We start from the raw sequence: 19,864 nt of genomic DNA on the forward strand, positions 1-19,864 counted from the left end.
CCTGACCTATTTTCACTTCTCGTACTTTTCATGCGGCGCAGGCCCCAACTTCGCCAAGTTGCATTTGAGCCATTGCGAGAAAGGCCAGTGTCATTACTGTCGGCTGGCGAACGCAGGGATTCCTTGGATTGTGCGCGGCTGAGGGCGCGACTTCGAGATCCGGGGAATACATATTCGATGACGCTTTCCTTGATACTCGCGGCACGACTTGGCGGGCGGACCGAGGTCGAGGGTCGGCGCTGGCGATCTGCCGTGTCTTGTTGGCGCCTCTTGTCCATTTCTAGACGCATCCACTCGGATGCCTGGGCATCTGCAGCAGCAACGGGATCATCAAAGTTGTGAGGGGCAGAATTCTTCGAGGTTGCTAGAGTGGATGTAACGGTGACAGGAAGAGTAATGTCTTCGTTGGAGATGCAAGATATGGCGGGCCTGGGTACGTCCATGGAAGCTTTGCCAAAGCTGCGTAGTCTTTCATCCTTTTCAGCGTCTCGCTCAGCACGCTTGCGGCTGCTATTTGCTCGCGCAGGGAGATCACCATTCTGCCTTGCTCTTATCTCCATGTCTGCTTTTGCCCTGGTGCGGACCTTTGTGCTGCGCGATCGTGGCAGGAACGACGTTGAGGCGGGTTCTGGCGGGGCAGCAGCAGGCACACGCGCATTGACATCGGCGGGCTGAGGAGGTTTGCTTTCTTTGCGTGGCCTGAAGCCCAGGCCGGCGAAATCGAGCTTTGGGTCGGTATTCTCCATGCCATGGTCGGAGGGCTTGAAGTTTTTGAGGATGAGGCGACATGCTGCGCGCAGCTCTTGGTCGGTCTGGGTGTCGAGGACGCGGCGGTTGATCCAGGGCGAGCTGTCACATATGGTGTCTTTGGAAGAGTGTCTTTTGTGGGACGAGGCGTGTAGGGGGTTGGTTTCTGGCGTCATTTTGCCGGCAAGGTCCTGCTTGGAGGCGGTTTTCTAAAAGAAGGAGATGTGAGCAAGTGGATCGAGGATTTTGGTGGAGTACGCACGACAGGAGACAGAGTGAAGGAGAGTTTGCGGGCCATGTGGATTACGACTACTAAATAGACAGTCTGGGCAGTGGCAAGCTGGGAAAGCGTAGAGGAATATTATTAGGTGCAAAGGCGTGGTAGGAATAAGTCTGAGTGCGGCCGACCAGTGCGCACGGCTGCAGTGATGACGGTGTGCGGGAGGGCGTGCGCGTACGTAGTGATAAAGTGGTAGAGTATGTATGGTCGGCTAGCAATGGCCCGACAGAGCTACTGCCGACTACTGCAGCGAAACCGTAGTTGTGTTTGTGGGGAGAGGTGGTGGGAAGTGGGCATGCGTCTAGTGCGCGCGCCGGAGAGGAAGAAGAAAAAAAAAGAGGAGAAGAGGACGGACATGGGATGGGCAAGTATAGGCAGGCAGGCGGGCAATGGTGGCTCCCGCCAGGAGGTGTTTGAGTTTCAGAATGGCAGCTAGCAGCAGGACAGGGTGCGACCCAATCCGCCATGCGCAGACCCAGTGCTACCACAACAGTCGAGAACACGGAGAGACGCTGGGGTTGCGGCCAATCACTGCTGCAACAAGCGACCTGTCCTCGACCTCAGCTTACCACATCCGCCACGGCTGCATGGGTGGGGGGGAACAGGGCGTGTCTCTACTCGTCGTGCAGGCAATCCTTCAGCTTCAGACATATATATCTGTGTACATGGCCGGAGGGGAGACATCCAAGGCGTTGTCGCTGTCCGCTGCTCACTGGGTACGAGGAGAGGAATCAGCTATGATGACATGGTCTGGCTCGCCGCATCCATGTACCTAGAGCGAGCGGACGGCGCTATTGAATTTAAGCGCATATAGCTGTGTGCATGTGTACTGGACTGGATGCTTGGATGGATGGATTGATTTACATGGGCTCTCATAGACTACTGACTACTTACTGACTATTGTAAGTAATGACTGTTCGATTCGATCCAGCTTCAGCTCCACCCACCATCCCAAATCCCCCACAGGCGCTCTGGACGCCGGCTGCCCCTCCCTCCCTCTCTCTCTCTCTCTCTCTCTCTCTCTCTCTTGTCTTGCTCTCCCTCTGTGCGCCGCTCCCAACTGTCGCGTCTGCTTGCGGGGTGCAGCATCTAGTGTGTACTTATGTATAGGGACATGTAGAGTAGGCAAGTATCACAGCATACGCCCCATCCGCCGTCCAACCGCGACTAGCCTCGTGCTTCCAAGCATCCCGCCAGTCTTGTGTTGGCGAAACCCACCTTGGCCCTGCCACTGGCTGGCTTATTTCCCTCGCATGCCCACAACCCTAACAGCCTCCGGGCGGGTCAATGCTGTGCACCGACCGCACAGAACAGACCTCCAAACGGTCGCTTCAACGCCTTGTACCTGCTGCTTGGGGCCAAACAGTCCGCCTGCTCTCTCGTATCTCGGTCCATTACGGGTCCCCATGGCCCACGGCCCACGGCCCACTGAAGTTCTCATCAACACACACGAGCAATTCCGGCTACAAGCCCCTCACCTAGCTCTGTTGTTGTGTCGTCTGCCCGCCAGCGCATGCTTGGTTACTTTACTTGGATGTTGCGAGTCTGCCCATGTCTGCTGTGGGGTCCGTGCCGTTCAACGGGAAACAAGAAACAAGCAAAAAGTCGATGCAGACGGCGAGGCCAAGAATGGTTTTGACTCGAGCCCTGCCGCGTTGAACCAACATCGCCCCCTGCCCCCACGTGACATCACCACGTGTACCGCCCTACACCCAATGCACCCAGCCCGCCTGGGATCCGTCACAACATCCATGACAAGCCCTTGGACATGCCATGCACCATCAAAACCGCCATCGGTCACAGCAACCGGATCGCCTGTTGCAAACACGATGCTGACGCCAGACTTTGGGCCCCAGGCACGTGCGTAACTGCGCTTGCTATAAATGACGAGATAGTTTGGAGCAGTGTTCCATGTGCACCGCCTGTGTCATACGTACACGTCAGTCCGTCTTGCGCTTGGCCAGTTGTTCTCAGAAAACGTCCATGCATCTCCCAGCAACCCTAGAAGTCGAAGCCATGGAGAGGCTTCAGCGGCTCCCGCTGCTCCTCGTCGCCTTCTTGCAATGTCAAGAGATGCACGGCAGCTTCCTCCTCGCGGGCTCCCACGCCCTCAGCGATGAAGTGCCCGTGTCTGCATCATGCATTAGACTACATGCTGCACGACAGACGCCATCATGCTCATCACCGCAGAGAAGCCAAGCACGTCTCGTCGACACAACTCCCCACCGCCCGTGATAGGCTCAGCACTGTTGCAGACCGGCACCATGGACACTCAAGGACTCCACGAGGCGAGCTCAAGACTCAGCCCAGACATGGCCGGCTCCCCATATCGAGGCTGGAGATGAGCGAGGCATGGATGCGAATACGGGCAGTCACTCCAATTCCAGCCATACCGCCACAGCCTGCGAGTTGTACGGGTTCGACTTATTCTACAGATTCCATCGATTCTACATATCCTACAGATTCCACAGGCTCCACAGGCTCTACACGTTGTACAAGCAGCCACCAAGACCATGATAGCCGAGGAGAGAAAAAAGTGCGATGGGGCGTGGTACACACGCGCGAATTCGACCCTCCGCCAGAAGACAATGACGAGCAACCAAGCAACAAGGCCGATGCGAAACCACGATAACAACAACAACAACAGCAGCAGCAGCAGCGGTGAAGAAAGAGTTGAGCAATAGAAGCGGAACATGGCCTTTGGTCCAAAAGGGAAACGACAAGAAGAATCGTGGGGTCATACACTACCAGGCACTCTGCCAGGCCACCCAGACGGTCGGCGAAGAAGCGGGGCGCCCTGTTCAGCTCATCCTTTTCGTACATATGTACGTACATACATGCGCACATCTGTATGTTTTGTCCACTACACTCGTTGACGACACTACAACTTGGGCTGGTCTGTAATATTGTCCGTACCTGTTGTTGTCAGGCGCGTCTGGTGAGTTTAGTTGGTGATTGGCGCACTCCGGCCCCAATGGCCCACCATTGCCGGATACCGCCTTCCCCGCCCTTGCGCCTTCCCCACAACCCGCTACGCATGTCTTGCTGAGAGCCCACACCACTGCTCCTTATCACCCGTGAACACTTCTGCGCATGGATTGCAGCAGGCCAGGGCATTCGATTCATAATCCATTTGCACTCTTCTTCATTAGGCTTAATATGTCCGAGTGTAGTAAAAACGGGAGTGTAATTGCATAATGACAAAGCACCATGCTGCACAACCTCGGGCGGGAACTGGACGGATATGGGAAGAGGGGAAGCTGTCTGCAAATCACTTTGGCCGAGAATCTCCATGGTATTCCCCACCACTCACTGCGTCATGCCGGTGCTATACCGCTTGCCGGGTTTTTGTAAGCTTTTCGATGGTCATGTCACTCGTCCGCACGGCAGGACAGGCGTTGCGCTGGTTGCACATATAACGTGGCTTGCTTTTTACTCGGCCGAGCGAGCTCGTCTCTTGTATCCCCCCTTTAGACCGCTCAATCCTTCTTCCATCCCCTAATCCTTACATTCTCGAGTACTTTCATCATGGGCGGCTCGCAACCATGGCATCAGGTTCCGGTCCAGAACAAAACCCATACCGATGCTGCAGTTGTCATCATCGGGGCCGGCATCTCTGGTCAGTATCCCAGTCAGACTGCCTGATCGTACTGGGCTAAATATCTAAAGGCATGTGCATGGCTATTGATCTCATCAAACGCAACAAATGCCACAACTTCATCATTGTAGAAAAGAGTTCTAGCGTCGGTGGCACATGGCATGACAACAAATATCCTGGTTGCTGCTGTGATGTCTGGAGCATGCTGTACAGCTACTCGTTTGAGCAAAACCCAGAGTGGACGAGAGAATATCCAGGGCAAGAGGAGATACTCGACTACCTTCGGAATGTAGCACGCAAGTACAACCTGTACAAATACATTCGCTTCAACACCGCCGCCGAGGCTGCGACGTGGGACGACTCCAAAAACCGATGGAGAGTTGACGTCAATGTGATCGGTAGCAAGGATGCTGAGTTTGCCTCTGGATACAGCATCGAGTGCGACTTTCTGGTCTCGGCAGTCGGCCAGCTTAATCAGCCTCGATATCCCGATATACCAGGCCTGCAAGACTTCAAAGGCAAAGTCATGCACTCTGCACGCTGGGATTGGAGCCACACCCTCGAGGGGAAGCGTGTTGGAATCATTGGAAACGGTATGTATCGCAGTGCTCAGTGGTTCGACAAGCTAGCTCAACCAAACAAACAGGTGCAACAGCTGCGCAAATCATACCCGACATTCTGCCTCAGATCTCCTCCTTGACAGTATACCAGCGCTCTCCCAACTGGGTCATTCCACGTCTTGACAGTCCTATCAGCGACTTCAGGCGTGCCCTCCAGCGCTATGTGCCCCCTGTCAGCTGGCGCATTCGCAGCATGATGATGGATTTCCGCGAATCCTTCTATGATGCCGTAAGCAATAACCAAAGCCCCATGGCCAAAGATGTCCGTGCCGCCTGCAAGGGCATGATGGAGAAGCAGATTCCCAACCGGCCTGATCTCTGGGAAAAACTCACTCCAGACTACAACCCAGGCTGCAAACGCGTCATCATATCCGACGACTTTTTTCCCGCTCTCGCGAGCCCAAAGACACAGCTTGAGACCACAAAGATACGCAGGGTTACCGAATCGGGCATTGAACTCGAAGACGGCACACACCACGACCATGACACCATTGTCCTCGCCACGGGCTTCCGTACCCTCGAGTTCCTACACCCCATTCACGTGACCGGGACACAAAACCGCGGCCTCTCCTCTATATGGAAGGGTGGTGCCTATGCCCTATACGGCACCTCTGTACCCTCACTACCTAATTTTGGTATGTTTTACGGACCCAACACGAACCTAGGCCACAACTCAATCATCCTCATGATCGAGGCCCAGTCGCGCTATCTCAACGCCCTCGTTGCCGCTGTCCTCGACGCCCGCAACCGTGGCAAGCGAATCGGCCTTGTGCCTAACGCCCAGCGCACAAAAGTGTACAATGATGAGCTCCAGCAGAAACTTGCCACGAGCTCGTTTGCGGACCCGAATTGTAGCAGTTGGTACAAGAACAGCGAGGGGCGAATCACGAATAATTGGTCTGGCACGGCGATTGACTATCAGGAGATGATGAGCAAGGTTGACTGGGAGGATTTTGAGGTCACAAGCGTCAGGCCTGTATATAATGGTAATGGTGTAAATGGTAATGGTGTACATGCTGAAAAGGAGGGTGGAGTAAGAGCCAGCAAGGTCGTCTTTGGGACTGGAAAACAGACGACCAAGATCGGACGTGTGCATGAGGAGTCGTACGTAAGTAACACAACGTTGGTCCTCGGGACCCTGGGAGCAGTGGCTGCAGGAGCTGCAGCATGGATTTATCGAGGGGATCTAGCAAAGAGACTGGGGAAGTGAGAAACTCTTCTTCTTCTTATTCTTTCGGCTATATAGAAATTCAGTATGACCATGTAGTAATTCCTTCATTCTGCCTCATTCAATTCCCTTTTGTTAAACTCCTAGTTACATAAAAAACAGCTTTCCTTCAAATCACCCTTCTCCCCATTAACAACAACCAACCCTATCAAAACTCCTGCATCCCCCTCCACTTGCCCTCCCACCCTTCAAACCACGGACTCTCCCCCAACGTCTCAGCCTCCCACCCTTCCTCCACCCACCCCTTCGCCACCTGCTCCTCATGCCACGCCCTTAGCACATCCTTGACCACATGCTCCACATGCCACGTCCCCTTGTACTCCATCAACTCCTTTTTCCCCTCTTCCAACACTTTCAACAGTAACCCTGGGACCCGGGGTTCATCCTTGAACTCTTGTACTGGTGTGAACAACGCTTTGAAGTTGAATATCACAGCGCCTGATAGTGGGAGGCGGCGGAGCGTTTGCCAGTCTACGCGCAAGTGGATGTCAGAGAGCGGGAGAAGGGAGGCGGGGAGTTGGTGAGTGCGGTGGGTGAGGATGGGGGAGGAAGGAGGGGCGTAGAGGGGGGTCTTTATTTCGAGACCCCAGGAGCCGCGTTGGATGGGTTTGTCGGTTGGTTTTTTAGAGAAGTATCTTTTTTTTTCACGTTGCGTTAGCAAAACATTTCCCCCTTTCCAATCTACTACTCAATTCCATATTGACATTTTCTTTCTTCTCCTTCTTCTGTTCTACTTTCGCTTTTGGGACAGGAAAGGGGATGGGGGGGGGGGGGGGGTTAGATGGAAAAGGAGAGAAGAAAAAAAAAGAAGGAGAAACAAACATACCTATCCATTGAAAACGCCATTTTCTCCTTATAATCCGGAATCGGCGCATGAATATCCGCAAGATGCTTGCCCAGCTTCGTCCCTAGATTCCAGCCCAACGCACTGCAAATGACGCCCGCGCGCAGTACATAGCGGCCGCTGCGCTCATCGCGCAGCATGACGGCAAAGTCCTCGGGGACATTGTCGAGCAGCACGTGCAACGGGTGTGTAGCGCAGAGATTGGTTTCAGAGTTCAAGATGCGGTTTTGCAGCATCGACTTGTCGGCGGAGAGGGAGAAGTAGTGCGGGTAGCGGGCGCAGAGGAATTGTACGGCTGTTTCCATGAGTTCTTTGCAGGCGAGCTCGGAGCCCGGGAGGGCGTCGAGGACGTCGGTGCCGTGTTGGGTGAAGAGGGTTTTGCGTTGTTGGATGCGTTCTATGTAGGTGTTTTCGAGCTCGATCCACCAGTCCGGTTGGAGTTTGCTGAGGGCTAGTTGGGTTGGTTCTTAGTAAAGTTCAAAGGTGTTTCTTGTTTTTTTTTGTAGGAAGATAACTTACACATGGTTTGGTGGTATGGCCATCGGAACGGTCGATATGGTCGAGGTAGTGCCTTGTTTATGTCAAACTCGGGATATGGGTTTGGAAGTGGTACGCCGCTGAGGGTAGCATAGTCAGGGAAGTTGCCGAGAGCCTTGATCTCTTTGACGGAAAACCCGCAGGGGAGACGTTTTGTGTCGTCGGCTTTCAAGTACGACGTTTCTATTGGCAGCATGTTCTTCGTCCAGTCCTCCGTTGGCTCGTCGAGTTCCTCATCTTTCAAGATCCCGACTAGGGTTGATCGCCGTGATGGTGGGAACGAATCAGAGTAGTCGACTTCGAGAGGAATTTCTGTCTTTTGGCTGGGTGAAAGAGATCTTGGAGGGGTTCTCGCTCCTGATACTCTTCGCCCGCCAGCGCGAAGTCGCTCAAGGAGAATGGTGCGTCTGCTTCGTCGAAGAAGGGCCAAAGCCGAGCCAACGAGGAAAGCCGCACCCAGCAGCAGCAAAAGATTGAACGGCATCTCAGACCACTGATTTCTTGATTTCTTTTTCCTTTGTTCTTTGGTACCGATACTTTTCTCTCCACCTCAGAATACCCGCAAAATGTGGCGGGACAAAGTGATTTGTACGGCCCCAAAGCTGAAATCGTCAAGATAGGCCCAGCCCGTCTACACACTGATAAAACAAACGAAAGCTAGCATGGATCAAGCCAACCGCCTTTCACAGCAAGCAAAACAAGATACAGATTCCTTATCAATGCAACCTGCGGGGCGCCTTCCGCTTAAGTACATGTATTACAAGGTGCCATGCACGACTACCCGGGAAAAGAGCCATCAGCAGGCTGCGATGATACGCAGGCGATCGCATATGGCACATCCTACCCCATGGATGACGACTGCAACTTATAGGTCCGTATCGCCGTGTGCACAGCATCAGCATAATGCTGGTGGGGGTGCCCTCAGCGTAGATCGCTGCGCGAACGCATGAAGCTAACCTGGTCTAGTATCCAAATCCCAATCCTCTTGGCAGAGGAGCGCGCAGATTGAGTTGGCTATCTTTCACTGGCCTACCAATCGATCGGGTTCTCAGTCGAGCCCTGTGCGGTGCATGCTGCGCGGCTGACTTGAGCGCCTTGCCGCTGTCGGCAATGTACAAAGGTTACTATCGGCATTCTAGACTTTCCTGGTACTCGTTGGCATGGAACGACGTGATTGGGGAAGGACGGCATTTGCAGTGCCGTAGTGGTCTGATATCCGGTAGTCAAGGTTAGTGAATTGCTCTGAGCAGTGACATGCATTTGACCAAGTCGGAATAATGTTCCTGCACCATATGAGCCCTTGCTGCAATGGGCTTGCATAAAAAAAAAAGTAAGGTTCTTAAGAGAAAAGCAGCAGCATGTGCAATTGACCTTGGATATCTGGCTCGCGTGAAAGTGGACTGATCTCATCGAGTTATCAGAGGGACGATGAGGTAAACGGCTTGGTAGATACAAAAAAGCAACGCTCTGGTTGCTGACCAATTGTCGGGCGATGAGACGCTTCCGGAGCCCGCCAGTGACCCTTGCATGTAGCTAGCCAGATTTTGGGCTATAAGAGAGTACATATGTGAGGATAAAGATGTGGGTGACAGAGTCGATCGTTGCTGTCACGGCTGCCACTAGTAACCGCGCGTGTCATGTACCCCGCACTCAACTAGGCCCGCATCCCACGGAAATGTAAGCATCCAGCCTTCTATGTGGAAGATCCTGTCCTGATTATGACCTCGGTATAGAAGATCGTGGTGATACAAAGAGGAGAAATCGTACAAGTCGACAATATGTGACAAAGCATTGTCGCGCCAGGATCATCGTCACATGAACAAGAATAAGCTTTCGATCGGTACACTACCCATGGTATATTCACCCTCCGCCCAAGAAGGTCTTCACAGCACAGAACTCCAATCCTCACCCTTCATGTACTCCTCCATCGTCGTATATTTGACCTTGACCTCCATATCCCACGGAAAGACAACGTCAGCCCCACCATCAAACCCATACTTGTCAAAGTACTCAAACATGTCTGCAATCTCAAGCCCGTATATCGGTCCCATTGCCTCTTCCATCGCCTTGCGAGGTATAATCTGAAAGACGCATTTGACATTGTTAATGCGACCAAAGATTTCGCACCACTCATTAAACGAAATGAACGAGCCGGCGCCGCTCAGAACAATACCTGGAGGCGATTCGACCAATGCCTTGGTGAAATGGCCTTTTTTGAAACATATTAGCCTCTGCACAAGAGAAAAAAGAACCAAGCCGACGCGAAAAAGAAGAAGAAGAAGAGACGTGAATATCTTACCAGTATCCGCAACCGGATCCGCCATGGGTATCTTCCTCTCCCCACTCATGGGCAAACTAACAACAAACGACCCATCCGCCTGCTTCATGGGTCTCCCACTAAACGACTTCCAATTACTAGCATAGTACCCCAAGTGCACGAAGCTTGTCTTCGCCAGCAAATCCGGATACGTAGACTTGAGGTAATTCACCGCCTCGGCTTTGGCATCGAAATGCAAGTTCCACTTGATCGTCCCGTTGCTCCACTTCCTCGCTTCGGACAAAGTGGAGAGTACAAAACGGTCGAGTGTGGTTAGATTGGCGGCAGCGGCATCGATGATGGATTTCGCCTGGGATACCTCACGGTCGTATGCTACTTCGTTTGGCGTGCGGTTTTGCGAGGCGGCGAGCTTTTGCGTGGCGGGGTCGTTGAGGTGGCCCCAGAAGTCTGTGCCGCCGAATATTACGTTTGCGCCTTGGAAGGCTTGCTTGAGGGAGCTGACGTCGTCCAGGTTGCCGGGGACGATGTCGACGCCTTGGGATGCCCATTTTTGGGCAGAGGGCTTGGACGGGTCCCGGGCGATGCCACGGACTTTCCATCCGGGCTCGGCGAGGAATACACGGGCGACGGATGAGCCCTGAGATGTTCAGTATCTTGTGCAACAATGTTGGGGTGGTGGTAGGTTTTAGTTCATACTCACCTGGTTTCCTGTCACGCCGATGACAGCGATTGTCTTTGTCATGATTCTGTGCAGATGGATAGTCGACTCGGGATTAATTTGTAATTGACAGATGGATAGAGAGTTGGTGAAGTCCGAGACCAAAAGAATTTATATACTGCAACGATTTGTGATCCGGTACTGTTCGTCGACGATCTCATCTCCAAGCTACAGGCCAAGCTGCCATCAAAGAAGAATGTAATCACCAGCAAATTTCTTGGCCAAACTTTACTTGTTATGCACCGGGCATAGTCAGCCTCTCGCGTCGTAAGATAGATGACATCCAGCAAATAGATAGGTGTTTCCCGGGTTTGTTTCTGCACTGTGCTCGAAAGGGCTATCGGCACTGTAGCAGTCGGACAAAAACACCCCCGCATTCCACTGGCTATAGCCAGTCATACCATGGATTTGAAATACAACATCTCGCTGACACAGAAAAAGAGGAGGAGTTACTAATAAGCTTTAGGTGTTACTAAGCTGCTAAAGTACAGCTGTAGTACACTAAATCGAATCAGGAAAGTCTTGGCATATACCATGCATTTCTGCGTATTGTGTAACGGCGGGGCAAACTGGCCATTGTCTATGTCTATATGGAATTTCGACTGTAGCGTTCCCCTGATCCTTCTCAGATGTACTTTCCAGATATATTGCTAAGAGGCAAAGCAAAATGTGTTCGCACTCTTATAATCCTATATACACATGTACATTGGCTAGATCTCCTTCATATTGTAGGTCATTCACTGAAAATGTTCAGATTATCAAGTCTTTTTTGGCCGGCGCAGCGGATGTGCCTCAGTGTTACTACCCACTTGTCAGCATTGTCACAATCAAAATATAGTCGCGGATAGATCAGAGCCCAGTACTTACAAGACATAATCGTCCAAGCTGACAAGACTCGGCTCGCTAAAAATCAAATAGAAATACTTGAGCGTCTCCGCCATCCAGAAACTCTCGCACTCGTCCAGCTTAAGTGGACCCTGTCCCTTGGGCACAGTCACATCAGCAATAGCCGAGTGGGCAAACTCTGCCATGGTAGCGTTCTCAATGGACTCAAACATACGCCAGGCAGTATCTTGCAGGGCAGTATCGCCGGTGATGCGGTAGAGGATGAAGACCGATTCGATGGCTTCCGGTCTATGTGTTCGTGTTAGATGAAGTTACAAATAAAGGGCAGAGGGCAAACTCCTCACCGTAATAGAAACCGGGGATCTTCAATCCTTGAAAAGCCTGGCTGAAGCCCTTCTTCCTTGATCACATCCTGAACGTCGTAATGCTGTGCATGCAGCGCACTAGAATATGAGCGTTTAACAGCGTCATGCCATTTTGAAACATCCCAGGCGCAGTCTTCATCGTCAAAGCACGGCACCAGGCTGAACGTCTCGGGCATGATTCCCGTCGGCATAGCTTCGTACGCCCAGGTACAGCCATCTACCAGTTTGCGAGCGATGTCCATGTCTTCAGTGCGATTGAAGATCTTGGCACCAAGGCCAACCATGCCGCCCGCAAAGCATGCCAGATGCTGACCGTCGGGCTCGAGCTTGATTGAGCCTGCAGCACTAATTCGCGCGTTTCCTGGAACCAGAATGTGCTGATTGTGAGGCACCATGGCGCGGAAGAACAAATGCTTCTTGGCTGGCTCAATGGCATTTTCGTACATCTTTCGATACTGATCCGTTGTTCCCCCGAGAAGCAAGTGCTGCTTGGGCAAGTACTCGTACAGCGAGTCCGTCATACCACCCATAGTAAAGGAGCCATGAGAATCAAACTCCTCGCGGAAAGGACTGACAAGGATAGGAAACAGACCAGGTATCTTGGTCCGGCTCTGGTGTTTCTCTAGAAGATTCGCGATGCGTTGTACTGCATCGTGATATTTGAGGTCGCCTGTAATTTGCGAGAGACGGGTAAACTCCAGCGTCAGCGATCCAATCTCCGCACTGAGCGCCTGCGCATCGGCTTCTTGGTGGCCACTCAGAGCAGCGCTGTTGGTCGTTAGTATACAGTTTGGTTGCACACACGAGGCACACAAAGCTTACTTTTCCCAGTCCCACCGTGTCACAGGCATTCTGTTCGGCGTGTCAAACGCGGCGTACAACATATCGCCTAGCTCGACTGCTTTATGCAGCAGTGTAGAATATTTCCCCTTGCTCAAATCGTGGGCGCTGAGCAGACCGCCGAGATAGCGAATGGTTGTTTCAAACACATTCAGCCGTTGGACAGCCGTAGTGGTGAAATCAATCTTCTTGACTGCATGGACTGCCTCCTCAAATTCTTCGTCTAGCCCCATGATGTACAGTGTATCCAACGCATCCACCAGGGTCGCGGCACGCTGTCCGAAGCCATTCTTGAAGCCTCCTGTCACCGGAGTCACTTCATCCTGCAACCATGCCTGCTGCTTGTAGCCCCGCCACGAATGCATAAAGGCCTTCTTCACCGCCGCCTGTCTCTGCTTTCTCTCTGCCTTGTTGTGCTCCGTCTCGATTCCAAACTCATGTTGTATCCTGGGGATGGCAGCAGGCGAGCCTGTCGGCCACGGCGCCAGTGAGGCGACTGGATGATGCAATGGAACGTTTTTCCATTCTACAGGGTTTGTAATGCGATTTGACGAGGTAAAGGTGGGCGATGGGAGTCCGTTTCGAGCGCCTAGTTGGCGAAAGGCGAGGATGAAGAATGTCGTGGAGACGAACAGTACAACAATGCGTCGAACAATGGGGCTCATGATAGCCAAGGGAAGTCTATGGAGGGAATCTCATGTAGCAAAAAGGATCAAAATAGGTGTACGATCTAAAAATAAGAGCAAAGTTGAAGTAGTCAAGTGCAACGGCGGTGCCGCGATGGATGCAGATAGCGGCGGGGAAAGACGAGCTGGAACAATCTCAATAGACAAAAACTCTATAAAAAATACGTAGTGGGCGGCGTTCAAACGCTCAAGATAGGACACCGATGCAGCCAAGATGGGGATGGGAGAGACAGGAGACGCATGGCAGCTGCATGGCCAGACCAGCCCATGGTTGAGACGACAAGGCTGGAGTGCCGATTCCCGACGCGGTCGCGCGTCCCCCGACCCTGAAGCTAGCAGGGGGTGCAAGACAGCCGCCCATGCGCCGATCCCCAAACCACCGGCTCCGTCATGTCCGGCCTCTCACCAGCCGCGGTGCCTGAGAATATATCGCCCGACCTGCAATCTTTTTTTTTTTTTAAATTTTTCCTCCGCTTCCACGATGAAGTACAGCGGGTAAGCAAAAGCCTTCTAGCTATCTACCCAAACTCTCAATTGAACCCACAACTAAACAAAAGCAGGCTCTACTTCATCTCCAACCCCTCCACAAGCGTCGAGGCCGCCCTCTCCACCGTAAACACCCTCACCCAAAGCATAGAGTCGAGCTTCCAAACCGCCACCCGCCAACCACCATGGTCCCTCTCCTACCGCGCATTCCGCGACGTGATACCCCCAGGGTACCAGGCGCCCGTCGGTGCAGACGGTAAACCAGCGCCATACCCGCATTCGTACCAGCACATGCTGCACCTCTCCACCCTCGCTCCAAACAGAGCATACATCTACGCGCAGCCAGCCGCACAACCTGCGACAACCGCTTCGATACCGCTGCGCCAGCAAGACACGCACGCCTCGATGCTACGGAACCAGTCTTCGGCGCTCTGGGCACAGCGCCATGTACTCTCCGTGCGCGACGGGACGTCCTACACCGCGGGCCTCTGCACCATCCAGCTCGGCGAACTACGCGCCACACGCGAGGGACCTCAGTCCGGCGCAATGCTCTCTCCCGGCATAGTCTTCTGTATTACCACCGCCGTCGGTGCAGAAGACGCAGACGAGGGACCTGACGCTGCGTACTCGGCTGTGGAGAACGGGGCACCGCTGGATGCAGGCGAGCAGAACGATATTGATTTCGAGTATGCACAGGCGGTCATTCGTGAGTGCTGGAATCGCATCAAGGAAGGGAAGGATCTAGGGCGTTCGGAAGTTAAGGAGTTCATGATGGTGCCTAGGGCTGAGGTCAAGAGGGAGAAGCAGCGCGAGCAGGCCGTGCATATGTGGTGTGATGCGTTGAGAATCCGGGGCTGAGGTTTTTTCAACTCGGTCACCCTCTTATCTTCCTTTTTTTGGGGGGAAGTGTTCTTTGGACGGGATAGAGCAGCACCCGGTGTCTCACTTTTACATATATGGGTTATGCGAAACGTTCCACCGTCGGCATGCTGCGTGGACTATGTCCAAGTAGCCGGTTACTCAGTAGGGATCGTCAAAAGACTAGCTTAGAGATACGCATATATTCTAATCAAGAAAGCATGTATGCGACAAGAGTCTTCTCATGGCATCTCAATACACAAAAGCCTCATCTAGATAATGTTGGTGTTCTGTTTTTGAGTGAGCAAAGTCACGCTTAATTCATGTGAAAGGGAAAGGATCTTGCACATGTATTCAGCACTCATCACTAAACAAGAGCATTACACACACTTGAGCTTTTACAAAATTCAATTGCCAACATCACTGGCGAACTCCAGCCTAGACACTCATGTCGACCCTGTGCTAGTCTCATGCCCCTACACCTATTTGTCCCTAGGTATCCCTACAGGTATCTAAACTACAAACATGAACAAAAACATGTCAAGCCATGAAGAAAAAAAAGAAGAAGAATCAAAGAAAGAAAGAAGAAAAGAAAGAGAAAGCGAAGGTGGTAAGGTCAAGTATTAAGGCAAAGAACGCGCATGTTCAAATTACAACACATAGTTGAAGAGTCAGATCCTGGATAGATCAATAGAGCGACGCCCTTTCCGCGAGTACCCTAGGTTCAAAAAGATTTGCAAAAAGAAAGAAAGGAGAAGGGAGGTAAGCGGTGAGTGGTAACCAACAGGTTGACGTCGTAGATTTGAATCGGATGTCGCTAATGTGAACATGACATTTGCGAGTATCCAAAATGGCAATGGGCGCTTACTGCGCACCAACCTCCTCTTCAGCCCATCCAGGCAAGCCACCATCACCTTGAATCGCAAGGCCGTAACCACCGTTGCCGCTGCCAAATCCACCAATGCCCGAACTCAGACTACCAAATGATCCTTGTTGAGGAGCTTGGGTCTGAGGCATAGAGTGGTTGAAAGGCCCTTGGGTGAAAGCGGGAAGGCTTACAGCGCGCGAGTGCTGACCACGAGAGTTAAGGTTCGAGGGCGCAAGAAGACCGCCAACAGTGGTTGTTCCTGAGCCACCAGCAGATGTACCATTGATCAGGCTAAAGCTTGAGGTACTCTGGTGAGAGCTGTGCGAGTGGTGAGGCTGAGATGTGTTCAAGTCAGCACCGTAGAAGGCAGCTTGGGGCGACTGGAATGACTGTTGCTGTTGCTGTTGCTGCTGGTTCTGCTGCTGCTGCATGTTGGCCTCTACCTGTTGCTGTTGAGCCTGTTGTTGCTGGGCCTGGAGATACATCATCAACGGGTTGTTGTTGCTGCTCGCATTCAGAATATTGCCCGAAGCAGGAGCTTGAACAGAGGGAAACTGTCCATTGGTGCTCTGACCAGAGCCAGGAGCGCCAGAGCCAGTGGGTGAGACCGACGCACCAGCACGGTTGGGGTGCAGACCGTTGATGGGTGAAGGCGACTGGAGACCATCACTGCCGGCTTGCTGAGACTGTGATTGCTGGTTGGTCATCTGGCGGGGAGGGTTGCCGCATCGGTCTTTGCCGAAGTTGACCTTGAACCGCTTGTACTCCTCGCGGCCTCGGATGGCCTCGATAGCCTTGATGGCGTTGGCGATGTTGGTGAAGTTGACAAAGGCACAGCTCTTCTCGCGCAGGGTGTTGACCAACTCAATCTCGCCGTACTCGGAGAAATCCTGCCTCAGACGGTCTTCAGTCCAAGACTCGTCGAGGTTACCAACATACACGTTGCGGGAAGCACCGCCGCTGACGGCAAGGGCAATGGCAGGGGGAAGAGCGCCAGAGTGCTTGCCCCATCCAATCTTCAGACGGCGGTTGTGGATCATTAAACCTTGTAGGTTGCTGAGAGCGTAAAAGGACGCTGCAGAAGTGGGATCGATGAATGTAACGAAGCAAATGTGCTTGTCAGGAATGTACCTGATGTGGTGAAGAAGGCCGCCGCGCACGACGTTGCAAATCTCTTCGATGGTGGTCTCCGGGTGGATATTGCCTAGGTAGACAGTTCGGTTACCCAGATTGTTTACACCACCAGCAGAGGTTGCTACTGCAGCCGCAGCTACGGACTGCTGGGCGAGGGCGTTGGAAATCATATCACGGTCCGCGCCGTTCAAAACGTGTGCATATCCAGGTGCAATGCCCAAGTACTGAGCAGCGTTCTGCTGCTGCGTCTTGGAAACATATGCGCAGCGATCCTTGCCGTAGTATACACGCCTAGGAGCCTGCCACTTGGGCTCCTGGGGAAGCTGGGAAACAGCCTTGATGGCGTTGCCAATCGACAAGAAGTGAACAAAACCAATAGCCTTTTCTCGGACAATCTTGACAGTGTCAATGGGTCCGAACTTACTGAGATCCTCGCGGAGCTCATCCTCGGTAACATCCTCTGGCAAGTTGCCCAAGTAGACGTTACGAGAAGCGCCGGACTGCTGTACTGCCAAGGCCACAGATGTGGGTACCTGCGAAGGCTTTCCCCACCCGATCTTGATGTCCTGACCCCTGATGGAGAGCTTTTTCAAGATGGCATCAGAGTGAAAGTGCGTAGCAGAGCTGCTATCCAAGAACGAGATGAAGGCACAGTTCTTATCAGGAAGAAGCCTGACAGACTCGATCTGGCCACTCCTGACATGACCCAAAATTTCCTCCGCAGATGTCTCTGGGGGAATGTTGCCCAAGTAGACGGTCCTGCTGGTTCCAGAGACTAGGCCAGGGGCAATTGGCATGGAGGAACCGAGGCCACCAAGGCCCTGCGCACCGAAACCAGAAAAGCCTCCAGTGGGAGACTGTGGGCCACCGAAAAAGCCGCTTGTAGGAGAAACCATGTTTTGGTACAGCTGGGGCGAGAGAGGCTGCTGCAGAGGGCTACCAACGTGGTTAGACTGGTGGTTCTGCTGCTGCGATTGGTTCTGGCTCGCGAACTGGGCAAAATTCTGGAATTGTGGGGACGCAAACGCAGAGGGAGAACCGGGCTGGAAAGGGCTGCCGAGAAGCAACTGCGAAGGCAGCAGAGGGGTGAAGTTCATGTCGAAACCGGTTCCGGGGGTCTGCAAATCAGCGCCATTCTGGTTGCCCGGGGCAAGTCTGCCAGTGTTGATGGACATGTTGTTGGCCCTCTCCGGGTGCCTGTCACCGTAGCCGGGCTGGTTGGTAGCAAAGGCACCGTGGGAGAAGCCGTGATGGCCTCCATTGACCTGCCTGGGGAAACCAGTCTGAAGACGGGGACCGCTAGGCGCGGTAGGGGCACCGTCGTGTTGCTGCATATCAAGAAGGTGCGGGGGCAGGCTGAAGCTGTCCCGCGGGTTTTGAGATAGAACCGCCGTGGTGAAGATGTATTACTGCGCCCGGGACTCGTTGGACCGGACGACGAAATATGTATGGCAGAAGGGGAAGGTGCAACCGGTTGCAGGATGGTCGCTAGAGGTGCGAAGTATGATGCTGTATTACAATAAGTAAGAAGCGATCTGGGGGAGCGAGGTTAGTCTGACATGGCGCAGAAGCGAAAGGAGGCGAGGAGACGCACTGGGGAAGGCACAATGGCGGCGAGTGCTGTGGACCAGACCAGGCAAAGACTGGATGGGTTGCAGGAAAGCCGAGTGCACAGGCACAGGTTCGCGGCGGCGGGCGAGCGAGGCGACACGGTCGAGGTAAAGATGGAAGGCCAATGGCAGCAGCGGGGGGGTGAAAGGCAATTAAATGCTGTAGCCGAGAGCTGGCGAAGAAGAAACCCGCGTGGCTTGTGTTGATACGTGCACCAAACGATGGGACAAGGACAAGAAGGAAGGGCAAAGAAGCGCGCCTTGTGCAAGAGCGTAAGAGCGTCGATGCGGGGGAGAAGAGGAGGTAATGAATGAAGGGATCGAAGAAGAGGGATGCGACCTGACACGGTGGGGAGGAGAGAGCAGGAGGAGGTCGGTGAGAAATGCTCACTAGCAGGGTCCATTAGGAGGCAGGCGCAAATGAGGCCGCCAAAAGCGGACGGCTAGCGCTCTGCTTATTTTAAACGCGCAGGCCCGCCACTGAATCGGACAATGCCACCCTCGACACCAGGCGCCGCCCTGCCGTGGGGTGGGTGTACGTGTACCAGTGTTTAGTGAATGCGTGTTGGTGTCAATGTCAGTCAGTGCCAGTCGGCCAGTTCAGTTGGCCGCGGGCGTTGGGTGGAATGGCTCGCGTGCCGTCGACGAGGACGTGTGTACCGTGTCTCTTGCTCGGAGCGTTTTTGCCTCGAGCAGATGCGGCCAGCGGGTAATTGCAGACGTGCAGCGCTGGTCCCTGACTAGACGGACCACGCTGATACATGCTCTGCAGTAGTAACGGTACTTGGTAGCCAAGTTTCCTACCTAAGTACTCAAGTACATACACCACCACTCCACATGGTGCAATGCCGCTGCATCGTGGGTGCGCGCCACACTCATAGTAGATGCTATAGTGCTGCTTTGCCGTGCTATGCCATGCCATGCCATGCCCTGCCCTGCCCTGCCATGTTACCCACCGCCAGCGCCAGCGGGTCCAGATCAAATTGCGGCTCCAGTCTCCAGCATACTTTGCCAAACACCTGCAACCCCCTCCCCTTAGTGCCGGGGGGGAACGAACAGGTATGCGAGGCAGGAAACCGCTCACGTGGAGCATTTCGCACCCAGGGGAACAAAGACGGAGCGGAGCCTATGCCGTGTGTCAAACGTCAGACACCATTATGCGAAACTGTCAGCGCCGCCTGCCAGCCACTCTCTCCCCTGGCGCCCGTTCACGTTTGCATTGTGGTCGAATCCGCTTTTGCTTCTTCGCCCGTTTGCCCTCGTCGCGCCAGTCGCCGACGTGGGTGTGTGTAGTTCCAAAACACAGGCACTTGCCCTGTTG

General features: G+C 53.4%; 9 protein-coding genes across 9 annotated transcripts; 5 read left to right on the plus strand and 4 right to left on the minus strand.

Annotated features, from left to right (window-relative positions):
- Positions 1–3,143: 3,143 nt before the first annotated feature.
- On the plus strand, positions 3,144–3,659 carry COCVIDRAFT_36699 (hypothetical protein; the record flags this gene model as incomplete). Its single annotated transcript, XM_014702354.1, has 1 exon — positions 3,144–3,659. The coding sequence occupies one exon, from the start codon at positions 3,144–3,146 to the stop codon at positions 3,657–3,659; it is 516 nt and encodes a 171-aa protein (XP_014557840.1).
- A 565-nt stretch (positions 3,660–4,224) lies between these two features.
- Positions 4,225–4,446, plus strand: COCVIDRAFT_95951 (hypothetical protein; the record flags this gene model as incomplete). Its single annotated transcript, XM_014702355.1, has 1 exon — positions 4,225–4,446. The coding sequence occupies one exon, from the start codon at positions 4,225–4,227 to the stop codon at positions 4,444–4,446; it is 222 nt and encodes a 73-aa protein (XP_014557841.1).
- A 109-nt stretch (positions 4,447–4,555) lies between these two features.
- Positions 4,556–6,455, plus strand: COCVIDRAFT_96061 (hypothetical protein; the record flags this gene model as incomplete). Its single annotated transcript, XM_014702356.1, has 4 exons — positions 4,556–4,646; positions 4,697–5,218; positions 5,272–6,203; positions 6,270–6,455. The coding sequence occupies 4 exons, from the start codon at positions 4,556–4,558 to the stop codon at positions 6,453–6,455; spliced, it is 1,731 nt and encodes a 576-aa protein (XP_014557842.1).
- A 166-nt stretch (positions 6,456–6,621) lies between these two features.
- Positions 6,622–8,338, minus strand: COCVIDRAFT_36701 (hypothetical protein; the record flags this gene model as incomplete). Its single annotated transcript, XM_014702357.1, has 3 exons — positions 6,622–7,108; positions 7,300–7,768; positions 7,837–8,338. 3 exons carry the CDS (start codon positions 8,336–8,338, stop codon positions 6,622–6,624), a joined length of 1,458 nt encoding a protein of 485 aa, XP_014557843.1.
- Positions 8,339–9,737: 1,399 nt separating this feature from the next.
- On the minus strand, positions 9,738–10,874 carry COCVIDRAFT_36702 (hypothetical protein; the record flags this gene model as incomplete). Its single annotated transcript, XM_014702358.1, has 3 exons — positions 9,738–10,063; positions 10,154–10,769; positions 10,833–10,874. 3 exons carry the CDS (start codon positions 10,872–10,874, stop codon positions 9,738–9,740), a joined length of 984 nt encoding a protein of 327 aa, XP_014557844.1.
- A 734-nt stretch (positions 10,875–11,608) lies between these two features.
- COCVIDRAFT_36703 (glycoside hydrolase family 47 protein) lies at positions 11,609–13,566 on the minus strand (the record flags this gene model as incomplete). Its single annotated transcript, XM_014702359.1, has 4 exons — positions 11,609–11,651; positions 11,718–11,984; positions 12,041–12,829; positions 12,884–13,566. The coding sequence occupies 4 exons, from the start codon at positions 13,564–13,566 to the stop codon at positions 11,609–11,611; spliced, it is 1,782 nt and encodes a 593-aa protein (XP_014557845.1).
- Positions 13,567–14,068: 502 nt separating this feature from the next.
- COCVIDRAFT_36704 (hypothetical protein) lies at positions 14,069–14,931 on the plus strand (the record flags this gene model as incomplete). The annotated part of the gene is made up of 2 exons (XM_014702360.1): positions 14,069–14,082; positions 14,148–14,931. 2 exons carry the CDS (start codon positions 14,069–14,071, stop codon positions 14,929–14,931), a joined length of 798 nt encoding a protein of 265 aa, XP_014557846.1.
- An 864-nt stretch (positions 14,932–15,795) lies between these two features.
- COCVIDRAFT_95864 (hypothetical protein) lies at positions 15,796–18,267 on the minus strand (the record flags this gene model as incomplete). Its single annotated transcript, XM_014702361.1, has 1 exon — positions 15,796–18,267. One exon carries the CDS (start codon positions 18,265–18,267, stop codon positions 15,796–15,798), a length of 2,472 nt encoding a protein of 823 aa, XP_014557847.1.
- A 790-nt stretch (positions 18,268–19,057) lies between these two features.
- On the plus strand, positions 19,058–19,318 carry COCVIDRAFT_95905 (hypothetical protein; the record flags this gene model as incomplete). The annotated part of the gene is made up of 1 exon (XM_014702362.1): positions 19,058–19,318. A coding segment is annotated over one exon (261 nt), but the record flags the coding sequence as incomplete, so codon positions are not given.
- Between the last annotated feature and the right edge of the window lie 546 nt (positions 19,319–19,864).

The sequence above is a fragment of the Bipolaris victoriae genome (genome assembly GCF_000527765.1).
Source record: "Bipolaris victoriae FI3 unplaced genomic scaffold scaffold_31, whole genome shotgun sequence".
Lineage (NCBI taxonomy): Eukaryota > Fungi > Ascomycota > Dothideomycetes > Pleosporales > Pleosporaceae > Bipolaris > Bipolaris victoriae.